The 26,851-nt window shown below is 37.8% G+C and overlaps 1 protein-coding gene across 8 annotated transcripts in view; it reads left to right on the forward strand.

Moving 5' to 3' along the window:
• LOC129241733 (limbic system-associated membrane protein) overlaps positions 1-26,851 on the forward strand; it is a 92,149-nt gene that overhangs the window by 39,449 nt on the left and 25,849 nt on the right. For 5 of the 8 annotated variants that reach the window (XM_054878221.1, XM_054878222.1, XM_054878220.1 and 2 more), the window contains exons 2-3: positions 2,893-2,977; positions 6,503-6,841. In XM_054878221.1, coding sequence (XP_054734196.1) covers positions 2,893-2,977; positions 6,503-6,841 — 424 coding nt within the window. Of the gene's footprint in view, positions 1-2,724; positions 2,820-2,876; positions 2,978-6,502; positions 6,842-26,851 lie in introns of those variants that run through there. The other 3 variants (XM_054878218.1, XM_054878224.1, XM_054878225.1) reach the window with 3 other exon arrangements.

The following is a 26,851-nucleotide window of genomic DNA, read 5'->3' on the forward strand; positions in this document are numbered from 1 at the left end:
ATGGTAGACTTTCCAGGTCTAAAGCCACACTGATAAAGTCCAATCAGTTGGTTGACGGCTTTTCACACAATACGCTCGCTAGAACCTTATAGATGATATTTAGAAGACTAATCCCGCGATAATTGGCACAGATTGCAGTATCACCCTTATAGCATACTTTAATTCCAATCGGCAGGTATACTTTCATCCGACCATTCTCACTGCCATGTTTGAATAACTCAGCCGGCAGTCCATCGGCGCCCGCTGCTTTGTTGTTCTTTAGTCGAATTATCGCTATTCTCACCTCGTTATGGTCGGATAGCGGTACGACAATTCTGTTACCAATGATTGGGGTATCGGGATATTTATATTATCTGTGACATGCTCAGATATTACTATTTAACTGGTTCGAGAAGTGTTCCCTTCATAATTTAAGTATGCTCTGGATATCAGTCATCAGATCGGCGTCTGGGCGTATTCACGTATTTCGGTCTCTCGTTTCTTCTTTGTGATAATACGTCTCTCTTCCTTTCTTAGCTCTCGGTAGCGATCCAACATGGCTCTATAGGCAGCATCTTTTCTTTCGGCGGCAGCATGGCATTCCTCGTCGTACCAACTGTTTTTGCGGGCTTGCCGGAATCCGATTTCTTCTTCGGCGGCGGTACGTAGGGATCGAGAAATTTTGCTCCATTGCTCGTGCATGCCGGTTTGTTGGGCAGTACTCTCTGGAGCACGAGTGAGAGTCGAGTGGCGAATCTTCTGTCTGTCTGTATGATTGTAGCTTTTCGATGTTAAACATTCTTTGTACAGTTAGATGTACGTTTTTTGCTGCACAGAGGCGTGTGCGCAGTTTGGCTGCAACGGGTTGATGGTCCGAGTCTATGTTGGGTCCTCGGATCGTACGTACATCTAAAACACATCTTTTCGATCAGGAGACAGCCAAGTTGCTTGGTGTGTCTTCTTATGATGGAATCTGGTGCTATAGACTACTTTGTTTCGGACCCCGGCGAAGTCGATCAGCCTCTGTCCGTTACCAGATGTTTCGTTGGACAGGCTGAATTTTTCGACTGTGGGACCGAAAATTCCCTCCTTGCCCATCCTGGCGTTGAAGTGGCCAAGCACGACTTTTATGTCATGGCGGAGGCAGCGCTCATAAGAACGTTCAAAGCGTTCAGGTGTATGCCCTCCTATTAGGATGGATTTTTAAGTGGTGGCTCCCAAACCCAGCACACAACCAGCAGTACTAGGATGCTTCGCCTTCTCACGTAGGTTCGCTCCCGAACGGGTGTTCCGAAGCTACCCAGAGGATACTTGGGTAATCCCGGAAGTTGAGCTGGTGATACTGATTACCATTCCGAATTCACAGAGAGGTCGTTGGTTCGAATCTCGGTGAAAGCAAAATTAATAAAAAAAAAACATTTTTCTAATAGCGGTCGCCCCTCGGCAGGCAATGGCAAGCCTCCGAGTGTATTTCTGCCATGAAAAAGCTCCTCATAAAAATATCTGCCGTTCGGAGTCGGCTTGAAACTGTAGGTCCCTCCATTTGTGGAACAACATCAAGACGCACACTACAAATAGGAGAAGGAGCTCGGCCAAACACCTAACAGAAGTGTACGCGCCAATTATTTATTTATTTTTTTTTTTATTATATGCATATTATAAAATTCATTATGTGCGCAAATGAGAGAAATGTTGAAAAACCTCCCTTTGATGAGTAATATTGTAAGTCTCTCGTCCACTGGAGTGAACACACGTACTTTGCGACGAAGCAACACCGAATTTGCGATCCTTTACATGGTAGCTGTTTACTATAGTCGCAGGGTCCAATGTTCTTCTTGCCTTGCTCCGTCCATTGCATCTCTTGAATGGCAGTGATGTCAGCCTTTGCTCTTACGAGGACATCAATCAGCCGAGCAGAGGCACCTTCCCCATTAAGGGGCCGGAGCATGCTCTCAAATCATTATCCTTAGTTCATTTGCAGGCGTTGTCATAGAGTAGGCCGTTCTCATCCGAGGCTTTGTTTTGTTTTTCATAAGGAGAGGATGTTTACGGGTCACCATTTGTTTGTAAAATAGTAAATTATACCAGTTTTATGAGGCATAACCGTACTCGCTAGCGGCAAATCTTGCTCGATAACTTTGTTGTTGCTTGCACATGTAAATTTTTCGTCAAGGGAGCCGAGCCGAGAAGTGGGGAATAGAAGAGGTCTATATCTTGGCACCGTTGGAATAGAGCCGTCTAAAATTACATTTTTACAGTGAAATATATCAGTTTTATGAGGTACAACTAATGCGAATTGAAAACTTTCCAAAACCGTTAATTTAGTTTTCCCGATTTTGACAAGTCTGACGTCAGGCTCTTTTTCAACACAAAACAAACAAAAGGAGGAGAAATTACATGGCTTGAATGGCTTGGTAATATTGTGATTTGTGAGACTTAAACTAAACAAACTAAGGGAAACGAAGTGCCGCGTGTTGAATTGTGAAAGCACAAATAAATGCCAAATTTTTTTGTTGTTTTAATAAAACACGCATATATCAATACTCAATGTAATACAATACTCAAAGTTAATTATAATCAGGTTGTACTAGTAATTGATCGTATTGTAAAGTTTAAAGCGAGAAACGAATCCCAAAATCCAAAACCCAAATTGTACAACCCTGGCTTAGAGCGGAATAAATGCAACATTATTACAAGAAAACAAAACACAATCAAAATTGGACACCATTGGCATAGACAGAATATCACAAACTGTAATAAGATTTTGTTAAAAAACAAACCTTGTTTTTATTATTGGCATATCATTTTTCAAATAAATGATGATCTTACCGCAAAAATTGGTATACATACATAATTAAGCAATTAATTATTCTCATATTATGCTCCATTACACACAGGTAATTTTTATTACAGATGGAATGCATTTCAAGTATGTGTCAGCGGTTTACTTGGACTATGCTTTTTTTGCTAGCAATTATTTTTCACATAAAAACAACTGGTAAGTATTCATTTATTTATAATTTTATGCGAGTTATTTACTTCACTTGCGGGAACCAGAAGCACAAAACAGAAATCAAAAATTAGTTTGGGAGTTCATAATTTATGTACAATAATATGGCAAGCACATTTCGTGCAAACACATCCAGATAACGTTTAGTAAAGGGGGATCAATTTAGAGGTATCGATTTTAAACTGAAATAAAACAACGAAAATTCAAATTATTTGGGCAATCTTTATTATTTTTGTGTAGAACCATTCATGACTTTAATTTTTTAAAGATAATACGTTTCAAATGCTGGCCGCAACAGCGCCGTAATTCGGTCAACCGTAAACACAAATTTTGAATGACTCACTGGAGGACTTCGGTCGGTATCCCGTGAATAATTTTAGTAATGTAGTAGTAATGTAATTTTAGTAATGTTCAATAAATACTGAAAAAAATTATGTATTCAGTTTGGCAGTAGTTACTCGCTATCTGTCAAAACAACCCTTTTGGAAAAAGGTCCTCCAATCCGATCACCCTTTATAAAGAGGACTGAATAGCAGGAATGCGTGGAATTTTGAGGTTTACTCGTTTTGCGAGATTAATAAACCATCGACACATTTTGCATCACAAAATAACACCAAGATACTACTATATTTCTCATATTTAGCAGCAGTCCAGTATTATTCGTACGTAGTTAGGAACAAAGGATGTTAACGATGTAGGCCATCTCCCGTGCTATTATATAAGGTTGTCAAAAAAGTCTTGCGGTATTTTTATTGAATTTTCAATTGTTCATGCGATTTAAGTCAAATATGCGCCGTTTTGTTCGATGACGAGTTCCCAACGAGATGCCAACTTCATAATGCCCCTCTTATAGAAGCTCGCTTCCCTATTGTCAAAAAACTCGGAGAGCCAATTTTCACAGGACTCTCTTGTGGACAACTTCCGACTACCAAGCTCGTTCGCCATGGACAGAAATAGGTGGTAATCACTTCGTGCGAGATCCGGACTATACGGTGGATGCAAAAGAACCTCCCATCGGAGCTCCCGGATCTTCTGGCGCGTCACCAAAGATGTGTGTGGCCTGGCGTTGTCCTGATGGAAGACAATTCGGCCTCTGTTGATCAAAGATGGCCTCTTCTGCATGAGTGCTGCATTCAAGCGGTCCAGTTGTTGGCAGTACAGGTCCGAATTCAGCGTTTGGCCATAGGAGAGCAGCTCATAGTGGATGATTCCCTGCCAATCCCACCAAACACACAGAAGAACCTTCCTGGCCGTCAATCCAGGCTTGGCCACCGTCTGGGCAGCTTCACCGCTTTTCGACCACGACCGTTTGCGCTTCACGTTGTCGTAAGTGACCCACTTTTCATCGCCAGTCACCATCCGCTTCAAAAACGGGTCGATTTTGTTGCGATTCAGAAGCGATTCGCGTGCATCCATATGGGCAAAAATGTTTTTTTGCGTCAAGTCGTGTGGCACCCATACATCGAGCTTCTTTTTGAATCCAAGCTTCTTCAAATGGTTTATAACGGTTTGATGACTCATGCCTAGCTCTTGGCCGATGCTACGGCTGCTACTATGCCGGTCTCTTTCGATCAATTCAGCGATTTTATCGCAATTTTCGACGACAGGCCTTCAGGACCGTGGCGCATCTTCGATCACCTCTGCACCAGAACGAAAACGTTGAAACCATCGTTGTGGTACTGTAAAATATGCCGTATTTTCTCTTTATTTTGCTCCATGTTTGCGACGCTATAACTCACGAACGACTAAAAGCAAACAACAATTAATCAAACACGTGTTAGCACGTGAAAAGAGCTTTCCAAAAAGCTCTAGCTTGAACCGATGCGACGAATACAACTAGAATTACGCGCTTGCAAAGACAAGCTTGCCGAAATACCGCAAGACTTTTTGGCCAACCTTATATTATAATATACCCGTCAGTAATAATATTTTTTTTCTATTTATTTTCCACTTCATTTATAAAAGTTTCTTTTTGAATTATTTCATATTTCATTACTTATTTAATAACATTTTAAAACATTATTAAAAAACAAGCATTATATTGAGGCTATTAACAGAAAAGGTGGAAATAGAGAAGCATCAGTTCCGTGCTGTTCCAGATTTTTGAGGGGAACTGTTACGTGTCAGGTTGATAGATTACCAGGTTTAGCCACTGTGCTATGGTGAAAAACGAAATTGTGCGAGTAACTTCAGCTGCTTCAACGGTATTCTGCAGCAGAATTCTGCCCGCTCATTTCACACACATCCACACATTCGTGTAATCATTCCTTGTTCAGACGGCAATGAAGCAACATGAGTGGGGTCTGTGTTGATTTCTTTCGTATGTCACCAACAAAATCTCAGTTTTTTTCATAAGCAACCCGCTGTCTCTCATGCAATTGTACCAATGTATCGCCACATGGGCGCAATCTTATTTATATCATTCGTAATCATCGGCTATTTGGCAACAGAATTCTGCCCACTCATTTCACACATTCGTCTAATCAGTCGTAGAACCACATGGGTGGGGTCTGTGTTGATTTCTTTCGTATGTCCCCAACAAAATCTCAGTTTTTTTCATAAGCAAATCGTCATGACCCGGTGACGACATCCAATCAAATGATTCTTTCAAATTCGCTGAGAACCGGTTAACGGTCTGACCTTGGCCACACTTCTGAATTCTTTTCACCGTGACTATGCATTCTAAATTCATAAATGTTGCCCGAATTTTCTTTTCTCTAAATTGACGCATACATAGTCAATTCGCAATCCCATTATACCCTGTTTTAAGTATTCAACTACATAGAAAGTGTTCTCTCTCCATACAGGTGTGCGCCTCAAAATAGCTGTAGGCAACAAGTACGAAGAAAGAGTAATTCTCTTTCTGATATCTTCATATTTACTTAAAATTTCTTTTTCCCCCTATTACTTCTCTCTTTCTTAGGAAATATTTTTAAAACAATTATTTGGGCATATGTAGGTATGTTATACAAATATTTTTTTCTTTTTAAAGTACAATATTAAAACTTTAGTATTAAGTAATTGTTGTTTTAAAAGTAGGTAAAAACACTGGCGGCCGCCGTAGCCAAATGGGTTGGTGTGTGACTACCATTCGGATTTTACAGAGAGAACGTGGGTTCGAATCTCGGTGAAACACGAAAATTAAGAAAAACATTTTTCTAATAGCGGTCGCTCCTCGGCAGGCAATAGCAAGCCTCCGACCGATATCTGCCGTTCGGAGTCGGCTTGAAACTGTAGGTCCTTCCATTTGAGGAACAACATCAAGACGCACACCACAAATATGAGGAGGAGATCGGCCAAACACCTAGAAATGGCGTGCGCGCCAATTATATATATGTATATATATATATATATATATATATATATATATATATATACACTGTAACTCTTTGCCTTACCTCGTGGCTCTCCCACTTGCCTTACACTCTAAATTAACGCATAATATTAATAAAAATTAAGAGAAATATTTCCATTATATCACATTTATATTAATCTTTTTATTCTAATTTCTAGTATCCCATTCTGATGGATACTTTACCATGACAGATCATGATTCGCCCACGGTTTCGCCGAAATTTTTATCGCGTGGACATTTATATAAAGTAATCGTAGGCGAAACCATAGAATTACCATGTAAAGTTCAAAACCTGGGATCATTTGTTCTATTATGGCGAAAAGGCTCTTCAGTTTTAACTGCTGGCCACTTGAAAATCACCAGAGATCAAAGATTTAAAATTGTTGGAGACTACAATTTACAAATAACAAGCGTTAAAACGCAGGATGCAGGCGACTATATATGTCAACTTGGGGATCAAGAAAATCGTGATCAAGTCCATACGGTCGAAATTTTAGGTATGTATTAACGCTTTTCGGAATATCATTAAATTTTGTCATATTTACAATTCGTGAATAAACAAGCCAAAATGCTAAATATACGAACTAACAAATCTGATGTGATGTAATATACAAAAATTCGGTCTGGACTGACCTATACTATACGAGTACCCGGAACATTTAAGCAAAATAAAATTGGGCTGTCTAATTAGTTCTTGGAATCTAATAAACTCATAGACAAAACGAGTTATAGCTTGTAACTTCAGAGGGACGAACAGAAATTTAGTCTTCAATATAAAATTGGGTGTGGTTTTCATCCGATCTCAATAATTTTAAGTCCAATTTAGGTGACGTGGATAGCATTACTATACCAATTTTGGACGCGTTTTATTACCTCGATGCCTCGTATTTCCGTTCAAGGGTTCATCATTTGTATCAATTTGAAGTAATTTTGCTCGTTTATAACGATAGCACGCTATTAAATTTTTGAAAATTAACGCTATACGGAGAGAGGGCGTACTAGTTGACCCATTTCGCCTATTTTTTCGTTTGGAATTACCTTGGACAAAGTTTTCTCTTTTCATATACGTCTGTATCTATCTATCTATTTTCGTCTGACAATTTAAATGTGTACTTGAAATGCTTTTTGCAATAGTATGTAAAAATGTCAGACGGAGGTAACAAAAATAAATTCCGAAAAAAAAAAAAATTCAGGCAGACCGGAACTTCACGGATATTGTAGGATGACTTAGCAGCGGTATTTCTGTCTGACGATTTAAATATACACTTAAAATAGTGCCTACTATAATATGTGAGAACGTCAGACGGAGGTAAAAAAAAAAAAAATTTCGAAAAAAATTTACAAATTTGGGGTCGTCTGACACTACTTTTGCAGCGATCTAGACGTCTGACGATTTATATACAGCATTTGTGACCTTCAAACAGTAAGCCTACAAATTTTCAGCCGGAGGTACGAAAATTTTTTTAGCAACTTTTTTTTGCAACTTTAAGTCGTCTGACGTCTTTTTTGAAGGGGTTTTGAGCAAAATCCTTGCAAATGGCACTGTTTCATGGTTCTCCCAACCACTTCTCAAAATTCTAGCCGGAGGTGTTATCGTAGTACCTCCGCGGCCGCCAGCTCTTAGTCTATTATAACTATTATGTGAAGAGAGCTGCAGAGAACGTTAATGTATAGAGAAGTCTCAATGACGGGAACGCATGGAATTTTGAGGGATACTCGTTTTGCGCGCGTAGTTCACCACAGACATATTTTCCACCAAAAGTTAACAGAAATATACCCACCTGGTCAAATTAAACAGCAGTTGAGTAAAATTCGTTTGTATGAAGGAAGAAAGAATGTTAACGCTGTAGGCTAGCTACAGGCACTTTGTCATAGAAAACAAATACATATGCTAAGTTCAATAGTGACTTAGTAAGAGCAAACTATCCAAAAATATATACATACATACATATATTATGTCTGTCTAAGGAATCTTCTGTAAAACTTTGTGGAGAATTGATTCATTACCAGGCACACAGGAAGATGGCATATGCAAATTTAAATATGTGTATGTGAATTTATATACATATGGGCATATACATATAAATGCTGTGTGTATGTATATGCACTTGCCGCAGCAAAAAAATATTACGATTCTCTAAAACTTCTCAAGAAATCCAGCGCACATTCATAGGCACGGCATTGTATGCACAATAACCTTCAAATTGTATAGTAACCTTAAAATGCTCTGATTTCAGAGTAAGTTTCTAACCTTACTGATATATGCATATGTTTTTTTGCACTTTTTATCAATTGAAAAACTATGTACATACGTAAAGTAATATACTAATTAACTATTTACCTACTATCTGAGAACATATTGTAAAAGAATTGTTTCGAAATTTTCTCCTAGTATTGAAATGTCCGACACAGAACTTTTTTATAAGCTACTTATGTAGTTTTCTGCAACTTACTGTACAGAGAACGTTAAATATAGAGAATTCTCACGAGCTACGAATAGTGTGAATTGTCAAAAATGAAGTGAAACCGCGAACACTATTTCACCTCGCTTAACTCGACAGCGGGGAAGTTCTTAACAGGGCTGATTACAGTGAATTATGTACAAGTACATTGGCTCTGCTCAGTTTTTGGTTTCTGTATGAAATCGAATTGACGAATGCCGACGGCATTTTGCAAGGCATTTGCTTGTGCATTTTTATGTTCCCTTGGTAAACGAAAATTTGTTCAATTTGTATTTTCAAACAAAGGTGATGAAGAAAAAATGATTGAATTTATTATATGCGCCAAATCAAATCAAAGTAACTTTAATATTTTGATTTAATTTAAAAAAATACATTATAAAACGACCTCTCACATTTTGGTATGTGCGTTTTAGTAAATTTAAAACTAAACAAATTTGATGAAAATTTTTACTAATTTTTTGAGTCGAAATTAATTCATAGCATACAAGTGTTTTGGTATATCGACATATGTATTTACATTTGAACATGCATTTATTTGTTCCTTTGGCGAACCAAATCTTTTTCAATTTACATTTTATTACAGGGAATAATAATATACATACATTTGTATGTATGCATTTTCTAGATAGTATAAAACTTTAAAATAAATAAAGGAAACAAAGAAACGTATTTGCATATATGGGACAACTAAATTCAATTGCATCTTTATTAAATATATATGTATATGTTGCACGCATATGTGTGCACTGAAGCAACATGACCTACCTCACGAGCATCGCCTTATATTTCATGTAAATAACCTAATGATCAAATTCCTTCCTCACAAAAGCTAAAACAAATTTCTTTTGAATACTCATGTACATATTTGTATGTGCGTATGTACACTTGGTGCCCATATCCCTTCAAACAAATCAAAAAATTCTGTATACAAAACGCTTCATTACCAGGCACACAGGAAGATGGCATATGCAAATATAAATATTGAATTCAAGCAAAACAATGCTCTACACATATGCATGTACATACAACCGCACACACAGGGCATTCGCTTTATTCCTCAAAATGCGTATGTCGTTCAAAGCTAAAATTCTATGCCCAGCGACTACAAGAACAAAATGCAGTCATAGACGCAGGCGTAGCGGCCATCATTCTAGTTGCCATAGTGCTGAACAATCGCGGCGGCGCCGAACAGTTTCAACTATTGTTCTGTGCAACAAAAACTCATCTTCAAAAAATTCATTGATAAATTCGAGCTCATAGTTCTAAGAGCAAGAACTTTCATTCATAAAACGAGCCGCCCATATGCCAATTTTCTCGACAATTTGAAATTAGTCAATATTGGAATATTTCGCGAAGAATTATTTGCCAATATTTGATAAATCTTCAATTTTTGTCAAGTCGAGTGCCCGCGGCATCGTACATATGTATGCAAAAATATATGTATGTAAATATGTCGTTCTAAATGCTCGACAGCCGCAGCTGCTGTGCGTCAAGTGCGCGCATGAGCATACAGTAAGTTGCAGAAGAAAACAAGTAGCTTAAAAAAAAGGTCTGATTCGGACATTTTAATACTAAGATAAAATTTGGAAACAATTATTTTATGTTAACTGATAGTAGGCAAATAGTTAATTAGTAGATTACTTTACGTATGTAGTTTTTCAATTGATAAAAAGTGCACAAAACATATGCATATATCTGTAGTTAGAAACTTACTCTGACGAGTACCCCTCGAAAATGAACACTTTCCAGTCATTAAGACTTCTCTATTCATTAACGTTCTCTGTACTGTATTCTCATGCGCGAGTAGCAGAGAACGTTAATGAATAGAGAAGTCTTAATGACTGGAAAGTGTTCATTTTCGAGGGGTACTCGTCTCGCGAAGACAATTTCACCATAGACACATTTTTCAACAAAAATTAACAGTGAGGGGCTGAATTATGTAAATTTAGCAGCAGTCGATAAGAATTTGTTGGTGATTAGAAGCAAAGAATGTTAGGTAGCTTTTTAATATGACCTATATATTTGAATTTTTCCAAATCATCCAAAATTATATAAATACATATGTAATGTCTGTCTGTCTGGTGTCTGTAAAACTTTGTTGAATTCCCTTCAACTGAATCAAAATCCTCTATAGCAAACGCTGCATTACCAGGCGCACAGGAAGATGGCATATGCAAATGTAAATTTGTGAATTTACATATATACATTTGAGAATTTATATACATTTGCGCATATGTACATGATGTGTGTATGTGTGCTCACCAGCCACAGCTCAAGATAAAACGGTAAAACTTCGCAAGAAATCCAGCGCACATTCATTGGCACAGCATTGTATGTACAGTAAGCTTGAAATGTTACAGGCATCTTCAAATACTCTGATTTCAGAGTAAGTTTCTAACTACAGATATATGCATATGTTTTGTGCACTTTTTATCAATTGAAAAACTACATACGTAAAGTAATCTACTAATTAACTATTTGCCTACTATCAGTTAACATAAAATAATTGTTTCCAAATTTTATCTTAGTATTAAAATGTGCGAATCAGACCTTTTTTTTAAGCTACTTGTTTTCTTCTGCAACTTACTGTATGCTCATGCGCGCACTTGACGCACAGCAGCTGCGGCTGTCGAGCATTTAGAAAGACATATTTACATACATATATTTTTGCATACATATGTACGATGCCGCGGGCACTCGACTTGACAAAAATTCAAGATTTATCAAATATTGGCAAATAATTCTACGCGAAATATTCCAATATTGACTATTTTCGAATTGTCGAGAAAATTGGCATATGGGCGGCTCGTTTTATGAATGAAAGTTCTTGCTCTTAGAACTATGAGCTCGAATTTATCAATGAATTTTTTGATGATGAGTTTTTGTTGTACAGTACAATAGTTGAAACTGTTCGGCGCCGCCGCGACTGTTCAGCGCTATGGCAACTAGAATGATGGCCGCTACGCCTGCGTCTATGACTGCATTTTGTTCTTGTAGTCGCTAGGCATAGAATTTTAGCTCTGAACGACATACGCATTTTGAGGAATAAAGCGAATGCCTTGTGTGTGCGGTTGTATGTACATGCATATGTGTATATTAATAAGCATTGTTTTGCTTGAATTCAATATTTATATTTGCATATGCCATCTTCCTGTGTGCCTGGTAATGAAGCGTTTTGTATACAGAATTTTTTGATTTGTTTGAAGGGATATGGGCACCAAGTGTACATACGCACATACAAATATGTACATGAGTATTCAAAAGAAATTTGTTTTATTTAGCATTTGTGAGGCAGGAATTTGATCATTAGGTTATTTACATGAAATATAAGGCGATGCTCGTGAGGTAGGTCATGTTGCTTCAGTGCACACATATGCGTGCAACATCTACATATTTAATAAAGATGCAATTGAACTTAGTTGTCCCATATATGCAAATACGTTTCTTTGAAGTTTTCCTTTATTTATTTTAAAGTTTTATACTATCTAGAAAATGCATACATACAAATGTATGTATATTATTTTTCCCTGTAATAAAATGTAAATTGAAAAAGATTTGGTTCGCCAAAGGAACAAATAAATGCATATTCAAATGTAAATACATATGTCGATATACCAAAACACTTGTATGCTATGAATTAATTTCGACTCAAAAAATTAGTAAAAATTTTCATCAAATTTGTTTAGTTTTAAATTTAATAAAACGCACATACCAAAATGTGAGAGGTAAATTAAATCAAAATATTAAAGTTACTTTGATTTGAAATGTTGGCGCATATAATAAATTCAATCATTTTTTCTTCATCACCTTTGTTTGAAAATACAAATTGAATAAATTTTCGTTTACCAAGGGAACATAAAAATGCACAAGCAAATGCCTTGCAAAATGCCGTCGGCATTTGTCAATTTGATTTCATACAGAAACCAAAAACTGAGCAGAGCCAATGTACTTGTACATAATTCACTGTAATCAGCTCTGTTAAGAACTTCCCCGCTGTCGAGTTAAGCGAGGTGAAATAGTGTTCGCGGTTTCACTTCTTTTTTGACAATTCACACTATTCGTAGCTCGTGAGAATTCTCTATATTTAACGTTCTCTGCGAGTAGCCATCGGGAGCTGGATGGGGTGTGTGTGTGTGCGTGTGGGTTTTGCCACTGCACATAAAACGTCTGCTCAATTCGGATGCAAAAACAGAAGTGATTTTTTATTTCAGTGTTTTCAGTTTCTTACATTTAAATGTGTTTGTGTGTTTTTCAAAGAATTAATGTATATGTGTTTGTGTGTTGTTGAGACCCGTTCCAGAGAGTTTTCAGTTTCTTACATTTATATGTGTCCCTCCCCAAAATGAAACGGATGGTTAGGAACAGGGAGTCCAGGTGAATACCGCTGATTTTTGTTATGTGGATTGGGCATAATTAGTGGTCCTTAGTGAGACCAACACAACACAAAAGGATATATGTATGTCATATTTTGTTTACAATGAGTTTAAGTACAATGAGTAACATATGTATATTGAAACCAAATTTTATACAATAATAATTATCATTATGTTGTTCGTCTTATTTAAGATTTAAGGGTTTTTTGTGAGTGTGTGGTGATAAGTGTGTTACCATTATCTTGTAAAACTTTATGTTTGGAGAATCTTGGTGTTACTTTATTTCTACGATTTTCTTTCCTAAATATGCTATCATTGGTGGATAAGGTAGCACGGATTTCCTTGCATCATTAAGTTTATCCAGATTGTTTTTGGTATTTGTATGTAACATTTCTTTTACCATAATGTTGAATCAGATTAGCTTTGATGTCATCCCAGATGAGACCAATGTTGGACATTTTTAAAGCGTCATTAGCTCTACCCACGATTTTATTCCTGATGGCTCTTAGTGGAAGAGAGCTGTATGGTGTCTGGTCGATTCCATTAATCAATGTGATCAGTTCTTCCACATTAACGCTGAAGTGTTGCAGTTGATTAGGGGTTCCGTCAAAGGTAAGTAGCTCTTTTATGAAAGCAAGGATGTCAGTTGGGTTTGAAGATGTTTGTATGTTGGCCATGCTGTTCATTGTATGCGTCACGTGTGAACTCGATATAGTAGTGGGAAGTGATACCGAGGCGTTGCTAGAATCCACTGCGTTTTCGTTGGGTGGGCAAACTGGGGTTTCGCTTATTTTCTGCAGATGTTCTTGCTGTGGTTGTTCGGAATATAGATCTTCTTGACATTTGATAAGATCTTCTTTATGTGATAATTGGAATAAATTAACTGAAATCGAATGAAATTTATGTTACGTTATTTATGTAACGTGTGAGTTCCTTCTAAATTATGATGTGCATTTGCATGTATTACTTGTACGATGTTGTCAATATTCGTTTGGAAACTGCATAAGTTTTAAAATATTTAGTGTCACACATAATACTTATACAAGAACCATGGGTCATGTCACAAGCGTATCTGTGGTCTAGGTGCTATATCGTGGGGACAAATACTTCATTGTGAAGGGAATGTGAGACCGCGAGCATGTATTATCATGCCGAGGTTGATCGAACACACGATGTTAAAAGAGCTATGCTCCGGAGATATCGTTGTTGCAAAAATAAAGTACTTGAAAAGTGGGAACAGTGACGAAGCTATCATAGTTTCGGCCTAGTTTCCCTACGACTCTTTACAGCCACCTCCTTCGAGGGAGCTAAGATAAGTGGTCAAGTACGCAGAATCCAATAATCTGGGGCTAATAGTGGGCTGTGATGCAAATTCACAGAACATTGTGTGGGGAAGCAGCAAATGCAACCCCAGAGGTCTCAAGTTACTGTATTTTATCCTGTAATCCGATTTGGTCATTCAAAACACTGGTAACAAACCAACTTTGTGATCAGAAGGAGTCAAGGTGTGATTGATTTAACACTTACCAATAGGTCAGTTGGAAATCAAATCAACCGATGGCGAGTTTTGGAAGAGGACTCTCTATCTGATCATCGTCTTATCGAATTCCGACTGGGAATTGACACAATATCAATACCTTCCGGTAGGAATCTTCGAAATGTGGACTGGGACAGGTATGGTGAGCTTGTAACCGAGCGATTACCAAACCTGAAAAAACTCAAATCAGCAGAAATGATTGAAGATGCTACTAAGAAATTCGAAGGTACTTTAATCAATTGCTTTGAGGAACTGTGCCCACTCAGGCAAAGTTGACAAGGGAAAGCGGTTCCTTGGTGGAACCCTGAACTGTCGAAGCTTCGTGTACGGTCCAGGAAACTTCTTAATAAGGCCTTGAAGACCAAAACAGAAGAGGACTGGGCTAATCATCGGCTTACACAGAGAGAATATAAGAAAAAAGTACGGAAAGCCAAACTTGAATCCTATAGAAATTTCTGCAGTAACGTCGAAGAAATGAGGGAAACAGCGAGACTTTGTAAGGCCCTTCATTTAGACCGCTCAGTAAGGCTGGATTCCATTCGAAAACCTGATGGTTCATACATCATTTCCAAATCGGAAACGTTTAATGCTCTACTCGAAACCCATTTTCCGGGTAGTAGAACTCTCTCTGAAGTTGAGAGTGGCATGAACAATAACGGTAGCAATCTTGGTTCAGCTGGTATATTGCTAGTCGGATAGTGACAAGGGAATCGATAAGGTTTTCCTTGTCTTCCTTTGAGAACTTTAAGTCACCTGGACCTGACGGAATATATCCAGCAATGCTTAAAAAAGGAGGAGACAGGCTGATTGAGGCCCTGAAAAGGATCTTCACAGCCTGTCTTGCATTTGGTTATATACCATCCCAATGACGACGCGTAAGAGTAGTATTGATTCCGAAACCAGGAAAAGATGACTATTCCCTAGCAAAAAGTTTTAGACCAATCAGTTTGACATCGTTCATGTTGGAAAGTCTAGAATGAGTGGTGGAGAAACATATTCGAGTGGGGGTATTGCCGAGAAGTCCACTTAGTAGAAATCAACACGCTTACCAGAGTGGAAAATCATGTGAACCAACCTTACACGATCTTGTTAGTAGGATTGAAGCCGGGCTGGAAGCTGACGAATACACAACGGGCATGTTCGTGGACATTGAGGGGGGCTTTTGATAATGCCACTTTCGGCTCGATATGTTCTTCTGCCGAACGACACGGAGTTAATCAAGCCATTATAAAATGGATATATGGTTAATGGATAATGCATACATATATTATTCTCTGTAACAAAATGTAAATTAAAAAAAATTTCGTTTGCCAAAGGAACTAATAAATGCATATTCAAATGTAAATATGATAAGGCGTTGCGTCGTGAGATAGGTCATGTTTGCTGCAGTGCGTATGCACATACTTATGTACATATGTAACACTATAAGAATTGAAGATGCAATTGAACTTTTGCACAAACATAACTAACGTATTATATGTATATATTGATATACATACTATACATATATATCAGTATACCAAAACACTTGTATGCTCTATGAATTATCGTCTAAAATTAATTTCCACTCAAAAAATTTGTCAATATGTTCATCAAATTTGTATAGTTTTAAATGTGAGGTCGTTTTATCATATAATGTATTTTGTTTAAATTCTTCTTTTTAAATTAAATCAACAAACATTAAAGTTACTTAGATTTTAATTGGCGCATATAATAAATATTCAAATCATTATATTCATTCACATTATATTTATTCATCAATCATTTAAATTTGTTTGAAAATATAAATTAAATCAATTTTCGTTTATCAAGGGAACATGGAAATGCATAAGCAAATTCCTTGCAAAATGCCTTCGGCTATTCGTCAATTTGATTTCCTACAGAAGCCAAAAACTGTGCAGAGCCAATATACTAAAGAGAGAATTCGCTGTAATCAGCTCTGTTAAAAGTTTCACCACACCCCGCCTGTGGTTAGGCTTCATTTTTGACAATTCACACTATTCGTAGCCCGTGAGACTTCTCTATACATTAACGTTCTCTGAGAAGTATAATATAGTACAATCGCGAAGTTTCGCGAACCGACTGGTAACATAGCGAACGAGAGGCCAAACAAAAACATAAATTAGCCTTGACGGCGACAGCAGATAGCGAGGCAGTGCACGCTTTGTGGGTCTACCCCAATATGAGTTAGACGAATACGACAGCGGCTAGTAAGGAAATAAAGTAAAGCAAGAGTGTTGTCATCAATTTGGGTGTTTTATTCGACAATCCAGTGATCGAACTCAGATATTTATTGATATTTATTTGAGTTTTAACGTAAGAAAACTCGTACCAATTGGTATCAAAAGTGGGATTGTTGAATAAAGTTCCAAGAACAAGATCATGAAAAAGTTGTTGAGCGAACTCAAAGGTCAGCAGCTTAAGAAGCAAATGGAACAGCGCGGATTGTTAACTACTGGGAACAAGGCAGAGTTACAAGTTTGACTGCGCGGAGCTATGGAGACAGGGCAAAAAAGCGAAGAAGTCATCGACAAAAATGGAAGAGAAGACAGAACCTACAGGACCTTCACCAAGTATAGACATGGGAGTGATTATGGCTGCATTGTCGCAGATGTCTTCAAAAATATCATCGCGGTATTTACAAATGGAATCAAAAATGTCATCGGAAATATCGGCGCAAATATCAGCGGAAATGTCGTCGCAAATGCCACAAATGTCAGCCGAGTTGTCATCAAATATAAATATACAGCTGGAGAAACAAGATACGCGTATATCCAAGTTAGAAGCAGAGAAGACACATTTGACGTAGAAAATAGAAACGATTGAGGCCGAGGTAGATGCAGTGAAGACTCGTCTCTGTGAATTGCAATTAAATCGCCCGAATATGTTAACCAGTGGTCCGAAAGTAAAATCACCATCTTTCGGCGGCTCTGTATCATTTCCGATATTTAAGATGCAGTTTGAAACAACAGCAACAACAAATCACTAGAGTACTGCAGAAAAAATTGCTGCATTGGCTGTCTCGCTCTAGGGTACCGGCGCACACTGGGGATTTTGCGGAAAAAAGTCAAATTTGCAACATACCACCTACGCAATGTTTAATGGTATTTCTAAATTCCAGAATAGAACCAACAATAAAATCAAAAAGAATTACTAAACTCCGACTTACAGTTTTTTTTTTATAGATATGTCAAAAGTATAATTTTTTTATAGTATTGAACTGACTAAGAAAAAACTTCAAAGCTCAAGGTGGTTTTTTTTCTTTTTGCTTGAGCCGACTTCCAATTTTTTTTTTTTCATTTAGGGTACGATATTTTTATATATTTTAGCCGGAAGAACAAAGGCTGTAAAGCATTTGATTATCTATTTATAATTAATTTTACGAAAAAAAAAAATCATATTCCTTCATATTCTTGGATCTGCAAGTTGAGCTACATTTACCTACGGTCAGAAACTAGTATCAACGTGTTGCTTAAGTGGGAGGTAGGGTTTAGCGCTAAAAAAAAAAACACTTTTTTTGTGAATTTTTTACAGAAATATGGCTTAAGATACTTTAATAAAATCGGTTACATGTTATTGTACATCTTTTCAATAAGTTTTTAAAAAATATTAATAATAAAATATTGACAAATAAGCCCATGACAGAGTTTTTTTGGAGATATGTTTTTCGAGAGGTGCTCTGCGGTGCCAATCGGCATTCGTCGTAGAATCATCTGAAACTAAAAAAGTCGAATTTTTCAGTTAAAGTATGACGTAATGCTCCCCCCCTCATTAATACAATTTTTTTTTTTTCATTTTTGTAGTTTTGGTGGCAAAAAAACGTAAAACGAGCATTTTTGGCGAAAAATTTCGCCATATTTGTAAGTGAAAAACAACCTTAAAAAAAATAAAATAAAAAAAACAGTGGGGGGGGGGGGGGGAGGTATTTTTGATTTAGAAAACGTGTGCCAAATTTGAAAAGAATCGGTTGAATAGTTTCGGAGTTGTGATTGGCACCGACTTTTAAGAAGTCGTTTCGGGAAAAACGCGTTTGAAAAAATGACTCTGAGAAATTATCGATGCTCCGCATTCGAGGTAGAGTGCCTACAAAGGCTATAACTTTGAGAGTTCTGCTCCGATCCACTTAAAATTTTGACACAACATTCTTGAAATGATTTACTATAAGATGAGTGAAGAAAAAAAATTTCGATTTTGTGAAATTTATGAATTTAAAAGAAAATTTTTTTTTTTTAATTTTTTTTTAAAATAGTTTTTAGACATGTTCTTTTCATACACAAATATATACAACTTCGTTAGTAGTAAAAATGTAAATATTTTTTGGGATGTATACTTTTTTCTGCATCTCTGTACAAAAATCCCCAGTGTGCGGCGCCGAAGTACTGCCGTCAATTCCAGAAGCCGATCGGTATACCTACGTTCTACTACTAGTCTGATGGCAGTAATAGAAAGACGTTACGGGAGTGACCACAGGCAACGAGTGCTCCAGATGGAACTGACGAATCGCTATCAGAACACAAGAGAAAAGCTTGCAGAAATACGTGATAGAGGTATACGAGATCCGGACACGAAACGGGCAGCTTACTCAACTACGAAGGCAATGTTTGGTGAAACAGTGTTATTTACGCTGACACAGGTATCAGCAGCTCTCTTGAGCAGGCCAATGCACAAAGTCCATCGGGTTAATGTAGAAGGGCCCACCTCGACGAAGGAAATCATGAGGAAAGTAATGAGGGAGTTCTTTCCTCAGTTTACACGAAGAAGTTTGGATTTAAGGTGTTACAACTGCAGTAAGACCGGGCATATGGCCCGCAATTGCAGTATACCACGCAACCAACCCAAGCGAAACTTAAACTGAAACTGATGGCGCCCGATACACAACAGGCGTTTGTTTTTTTTACTGTAAGGTCATTGCACTTCAGGATCATTTAGAAATATTATATGTAATACATTTGTAAAATATTTACTATAATAAATAATAATAAAGTAATTATATAAGCATATTTCTTATTATTATATTACAAGAGTTGGGGTTTTTCGTTTTAGTCTCCTCTTATTGGATTTTTCTTCATCAGGAAGCTTCCTCATCGTCCGATTTGTGGGTATCAGAAGTCTGCTTATGTGCCTGCTGCCCGCAATTTGTATTGCTTCGTCAACTGTGTCGATGTTTAAGTCGCGGTGAATGTCAGCGTTTGGTATAGGTATACCATGGTGCATTTGTTATTGTCCTAAGTATCTTCAACTGCGTACGTTGCACTATTGTCAAATTGGATTTGGAAGCTGTGCCCCAAACTTCTATACCATACTTCCAAATTGGTGCAATTGCCGTTTTGTAAATTAAGGTTTTGTTTTGTAGCGAGAGCTTTGACTGAGGACCTAGCAGCCAGAACAGTTGTCGAAAACGATTTTTAATTTCGGTTCTTTTTTTTTATTATACTGTTCTTCCAGTTTAGTTTAGAGTCAATTGTAATGCCTAAGTATTTAGCTTTCGTATCAGTAATCGCGTCAGAGTTTCCAATCTTTAATGAGTCTACGGTTACCTTTCTGTTCGTGTAATTGACTTGAGTTGTTTTGTCGCCATTAATTTCTACTATGTATTCCATTTTATGAACCAGTCAAGTGTTTTGTTGAGGTCGTTTTGTAAACTTGTTTGAGCTATTTTCGGGTCTCTATGAGATGCCATTAGTACAGTGTCATCTGCAACTGTCGCAATCACGCTATTTCCTGAAGACGGTTCCGGTAAATCTGCGGCGTAGATATGATGCAGAGTGGGTCCTAGTACACTGCCTTGCGGACTTCCTGCGTTCATAGGATCAATGTATGAACATGCGTCGTTATATTTAATATAAAATTTTCTATCTTGGATGTAACTTTTTAGCATTAGAAAGTAGTCATATGGCAACCAAGATTGGAGTATGTGCAGTAATCCAGGGTGCCATACCTTGTCAAAGGCTTTAGCTACGTTGAGATATACAGCCACGCATACTTGTTCATTGTTGAAGTCTTTATTAATTTTGTGAGTGACTCTGTGCACTTGCTGGATTGTCGAATGTTTTGGCCTAAATCCGAACTGATGTTGAGGAATTAAATTTATTTTTGTTATAATGGGCTCTATGCGATCAAAGAGTAGCTTCTCAAATATTTTTGATATTGTCGGCAGTCGACTTATTGGTCGGCACGACGATGAAAACGTCGCGTCTTTATAGGGTTTTGGGATCGCAATAGTTTCGGCAATTTTCCATGTCTTTAGGAAGTGTTTGAACTTAATAGCAGCATTAAAAACGTTCCTGATATAAATTATTGCTCTGTCGGGCATATGCTTTAAAATTGTTCCCGAGATGAGGTCATATCCAGGAGATTTGTTGTTTTTTAATGTCGAAATTAATTGCTTCATCCCTGTTAGTGAGGTTTTTTAGATGATGTGCTCGTCTTTATTACTCGTTGTATGAGTCAAATCGAATTTGGTTTTATTTTCATTTTGAAATATATTTTTAAAATGTTGAGCTAAATAAGTCGGTTTTTCCGATGATATTCGGGCCCATTGTCCGTTTGTGGGAGGTGTACTCGTATTGTAGCTCCCACCATCTTTTTTGTCGCCTTCCACAATGAATAGTTTGTAGATTTTGTTGCGTCAATATTTTTAAGGTAATTGTTTAGTTTTTTGTCTTTTCATTGTTTCAATAGTTCTTTAATTTCTTTAGTTAATTTGTCATCCGGAAATTTTGTAGTCTGCCATTATTTTCTTAGTTTTCTCTTTTGTTTTAGTTTCTTTTTTATTGCGTCAGGAATGTTATATTTTGTAGATTGAGGTTGAAGAGTTGGTGTGGGTCGGCTTAGTGACATAATAGTCGTGTCATTAAAAAAAGCTATTGCAGTTTCAATATCGTGGGTAGTTTTTAATGGGATTTTCCTGTCCAGGTTTTGTTCCATTATTTCCATAAAAGCCTCCTAGTCTGTTAGATTGTTATAGGGTGTCCGACTAGGTGTTAGTTGTAGGCGTTTGTGAATTGTCAGGATATTGGTGAATGATCAGACGAAAGTTCAAGGCAGGATTTAATTGTCAGCATTTTTAAGTTTCCTGATTTTGTTATGAATGATGATTGTCCAGCAAGTCTGGTACTTTACTAAGACAAGTTGGCCAGTTAGTGAGTTCCCCTGTACTTATAAAGTCGCAGTTCAATTCTCTGATGGCGTCAAGTAGAGCTTTCCCTTTGGTATTGGTCAGTCCTGAGCCCCATGTCATGTTCTTTGCGTTGAAACCACCCCCGGCTATAAATTTATTTCCAAGTGTATTTTGGTAGTCGACATAATGGTTTATTTTATTATTAAATTTTGGTGGACAGTATGCAGCTGATATAGTCAATAGGCCATGAGTGTCATTAATTTGAATTGTCGTTGCTTGTAGGTGATCCATTTTGAATTGCTCCATTTCATAACATATAATATTTTGCCTTAATATAATATAAAAGCTGTGCATCCATGTGCTGTATTGTCAGTATGATTGGTACAAAAAATTGTATATCCTGGAATTCTTACAAAAGATTTATCGCTAAAATGTGTTTCCGATACCATTAGTATGTCAATGCTGTTTTGTCTGATGAAGTTTTGAGTTTCCAGTATATGTTGGCTTAGCCCGTTTGTATTCCATAAGGGTATTGTCAAGGGTTTTTTCTTGGTCATCCTTTTTGGTGACGAGAAGTGTTATGATGTTCATCATGTTCGACATTTGGTTGATTAGCTGGCTTATCATTGTTTTTAATTCCTGTAATCATCATTTTGAGGCGTAGTATTTGTTTTATTTGTTACTTTGTTATTTGTAGACTGTGTTACTACTTGTGCATAAGTCCTTTCTGCTGGGTTCCCTTGTGTCGTTATGCTGGTTTAAACTTGTCTGTGTAGCAGGCATTTCTTTTTTCTGGGAAATGTTGCACTCTTAGGGATTTGTAAACCATGCAGCCTTTGTAACAATTGTTGCTGTTTGGTGGGATGTTGTTTTGTCTTTTATTTGATTTATTGGTGGCTTTTTTACGTGAGCTGCGAGTACGTTTGGGTGTAATTTGCATTTCTTTTTGCGCGTTGCTCCCTATTGCAATAGTGCGTGTGTTTAATGTCGTTGACATTATGCGAATTGAGTTGGATACTGATGCTTCTGTTGTTGTTTTTGTTGTTGAAGTTGCTGCTGTCGTTGTTGTGTTGGTGTTTGTTGTGATTGTTGAGAGAAAAACTGCAGTCAGAGCAAGATAACTCATACTGTTTATTTCGTTTGCTTTTGTTCCTTTATCCGCGAGCGAGGCATAAAGCCGCTTGATCGGACCACAAGCGGTTGGTTAGAGAGAGAACTGGGGGCTTTTACGCTCTCACGGGAGTGAGTGAAGGACTATCATATGCTGAGATAAAGCAATAATGCCTTTTTATATTTATGTTTATTTTTGTTTTGATTTTTATGTTTAAATACACAATCGTAAAGCAAAGCAAAGCTTAACGAGTCAGTTGGCACTTTTGATGTCTAGAGTCACTATCTCAGATCAATTGTGCACACTAGTTATTGGCTATACATATTATTTCGCTGAGCGATTTGAAAAACACGTTCGTTCACACTTACAGTGAAAAGGCGAAAAAAAGGCGTTCAACTAAAATGAACCAGCTCTAAGGGGCGAGAACTGGTTCCCACAATTGAATGCCCCGTAGTCTCTGTCTCGCAAATGGTACGGAAAAGCAACAACTTGAGAATAAGGGGAACTATAAATGGTTTTTGTTGTTGTACCAGCATTAACACGCCCTATACATATACAGGGAATGCTGCTGAAGTGACAGGTCTTGGCCGGATATAGGTTATGTTAGGTTGATCTGGCTGGCTGAAAGCAGTCACAGAGATCTATGGGTCCTTAATGGTACCAGATGGAGCTTGACCCTACGTTTCCTTGTAGTAGGCTTCTTGTAATAAGTCTGTGTCTTTTGCGAATCTAACTAAGCTCTGAAGCTCTAACCCCGAGAGAAATTCTAACCTCTCATATCGTAAAGTTCTTCATTTCATTCGGGTTTTAGCTAATGCAGGACAAGAAAATAGGAAGTGTTCAAGAGTTTCCCTCTCTTCTAGTTTATTGCAAAATTTTCAGCTATCATTGTTTGCTATTCCCATGTCGTATGCGTGTGCCGCTAACAAATTGTGGCCTGTCAGTATACCTACGATGGTTCTGGTGTCCTTTCTAGACAGGGCTAGTACGAAACTAACGCATTTATTTGCATTCTGTGTACACATGATTTTTGCGGTTTTACAAGTGGCTAGAGTATTCCACTTCCTGTCTATCCGTGTTTTCATGTCCGCAGCGATGTCATTGTATACCGTTTTTAAAGGTTTCAGTATGTGTATATCGTTTTCTTGTTCGAATTGTATGTAAACAGCGCTTTTGGCAATCTCATCTACAATTTCGTTTCGTGCAGTGCCATTATGTCCGGGTACCCAATAGATATGTAACCGTTTGTCTGCGTCTAGTCACTCTTTGGCTTCCCTGGTCCTAAGAAGGTTTTTAGATGAAATTTCATATGAGTTTATTGCCGCTTGACTGTCAACGTATATAGTTATGTTGGAATTGCTTGATGCCTTTGCTAGTGCTATTTCCGCAGACTTTCCTACCGGAAAGACTTCTGCTTGAAAAATACTGAAGTGGTAAGGGAGATTAATTGGCCTCTTGATGTCTAGCTCTGCGCAATAAATCGCTGCACCTACTCCGTCCATCATTATCGAGCCATCAGTAAATATATTAAGCGTATTGGGGCTAGGATTCATACCTCTTTTCCACCCCTCTTTTCTATTATTGTTCAGAATCTCTTTACCCAATTGTATTTGGGAGTCATATAGTCCGTATTGGTCCGATAACTCAAACTTATTGAGCTATGTCCAAATATTTTATATGTAAATTCACCCGTTGCGTTAAGTCTAGTTGCTAGACCTTCTGCCGCAATGTCAATCGGTGGTAGCTTGAGTATTCTTTCAAGTGCTGCCGTAGGAGTAGAGTAGTTTTAATTACCCCTTTCGTGCAGAGTGCACCAAGACGTTGAATACTTTCCATAAGTGTTTTGTGTGTCGTTGTTCTTAATGCAGTCCACCACACTAGAGCACCATAGAGTAATATTGACTTTACTACAGCTGAGTAGCACCAATACATTATTGAAGGAGATAGACCCCATGTAAAAGTGCGGTCACATATGCATTAATTACCAATAAATCCACAAAATGAATCTACCCGTTCACATAAGGCAGATTACAATCAGTTGTCAATACTGTTGTGAATGGTTTTTCTTCATAGAAATTATTTTGGTGGTATATTTTGGTGTTTTTGGTTTGTTTAATTATTTTTAACGATATGAAAAAAAGACAAGGAGAAGGTAATTTAATTGCACAATTGGTTGCTAATACCAAATAGTTGGAGGAAACCCGTAAATGAAGTTTACTGAGGTTTCAAAAAATGATGGCAGCAACACGCATTTAAATTTAGATATTATATTTTATAATAAGTAATAAGAGGACACTGCCGAACAAACCGGCATGCACGAGCAATGGAGCAACATTTCTCGTTCCCTACGTACCGCTGCCGAAGAAGAAGTCGGATTCCGGCGAGCCCGAAACAGTTGGTACGACGAGGAATGTCATGCTGCCGCAGAAAGAAAGGATGCCGCCTATAGAGCCGCGCTGCGATCGGGCGCAACGCGAGCCATGTGGGATCGCTACAGAGAGCTAAAAAAGGAAGAGAGACGTATTATCCGAAAGAAGAAACGAGAGGCCGAAATACGTGAGTGCGAGGAGCTTGAGATGCTGGCCAATAGGAACAACGCCCGAAAATTCTACCAGAAAGTTAGGTTGCTTACAGAAGGTTTTAAGACCGGGACGTTTTCCTGTAAGAACAAAGACGGCGATCTGATGACTGACGTACAAAGCAATATTAAATAATGGAGGGAACACTTCTCGAACCTGTTAAACAGTGACAGCTGCGCATGTCACAGAGAATGTGAAGATCCCGATGCCCCAATCGTTGACGACGGAATTGTCGTTCCGTTACCCGCTCATGATGAGGTGAGAATAGCGTTAACGCGTAGAATCTCTCTTGCCAACAAGTGCCACTTTAAACTAAGTAGGCAATTGAGTAGTGAAGTCCTCTCTCGACGAAGAAAACTAACACTCTACAAGGCTCTCATCATGCCCGTCCTGACGTATGGCGCAGAAGCTTGGACGATGACAACATCCGATGAAGCGACGCTTGGAGTGTTTGAGAGAAAGATTCTGCGCAAGATTTTTGGACCTTTGCATGTTGGCAGCGGCTAATATCGCGGGCGATGGAACGGTGAGCTGTATGTGCTTTACGACGAAATTGACATAGCGCAGCGAATAAAGGTCCAGCGGCTACGTTGGCTGGGTCATGTCCGAATGGATGCAAACGCTCCGGCTCTGAAAGTATTCGATGCGGTACCAACTGGTGGTAGCAGAGGAAGAAGAAGGCCTCCTCTGCGTTGGAAAGATCAGGTGGAAAAGGACTTGGCTTCACTTGGTGTGTCCAACAGGCGACGGTTAGCCAGAGAAAGAAACGACTGGCGCGCTTTGTTAAGCTCGTTTATGGAAACACGCTTTTTTCTGTTATATGTATGAATGCATAGATAATAATACCTAACACACATTTTATTAGAATTATGTCAAACCTGTTTTCGTTGCCGACATTCATTTTATTTAGTTTTTACTTTGACATTTTTCTTTACACGCGTAAAAATATTGATCTATTACACAGAAAACACAGCGTTGCATGTCAAAAAGTATGGTTATTATCTAGGATTATTTTATAATCTCAGATTTTGCGGGCGAAATTTTGTATGGTAAATCTCGCTTCTTAATTACGGATTGGGAGTTAAGCACGAAAAAGTAGATCATGTTATATGTGAATGTATTATAACTCCTCGCATTCTTTTAAATGCATATAGTGCGTTACTGGCCTTTTTCTTCCTCTCCAATATAGGTATAGTGCTTCCATGATAGTTTGCCATCCAAAATTACTCCGAGTACTTTGCGTGTCCTTAAGAGTCAGTTTTACGCCATTTAGCTTCGGGGGGTCTCAATTCGGGATCTTGTACCTTCTAGTAAAAAGTATCATA

The sequence above is a fragment of the Anastrepha obliqua genome, chromosome 3 (genome assembly GCF_027943255.1).
Source record: "Anastrepha obliqua isolate idAnaObli1 chromosome 3, idAnaObli1_1.0, whole genome shotgun sequence".
Lineage (NCBI taxonomy): Eukaryota > Metazoa > Arthropoda > Insecta > Diptera > Tephritidae > Anastrepha > Anastrepha obliqua.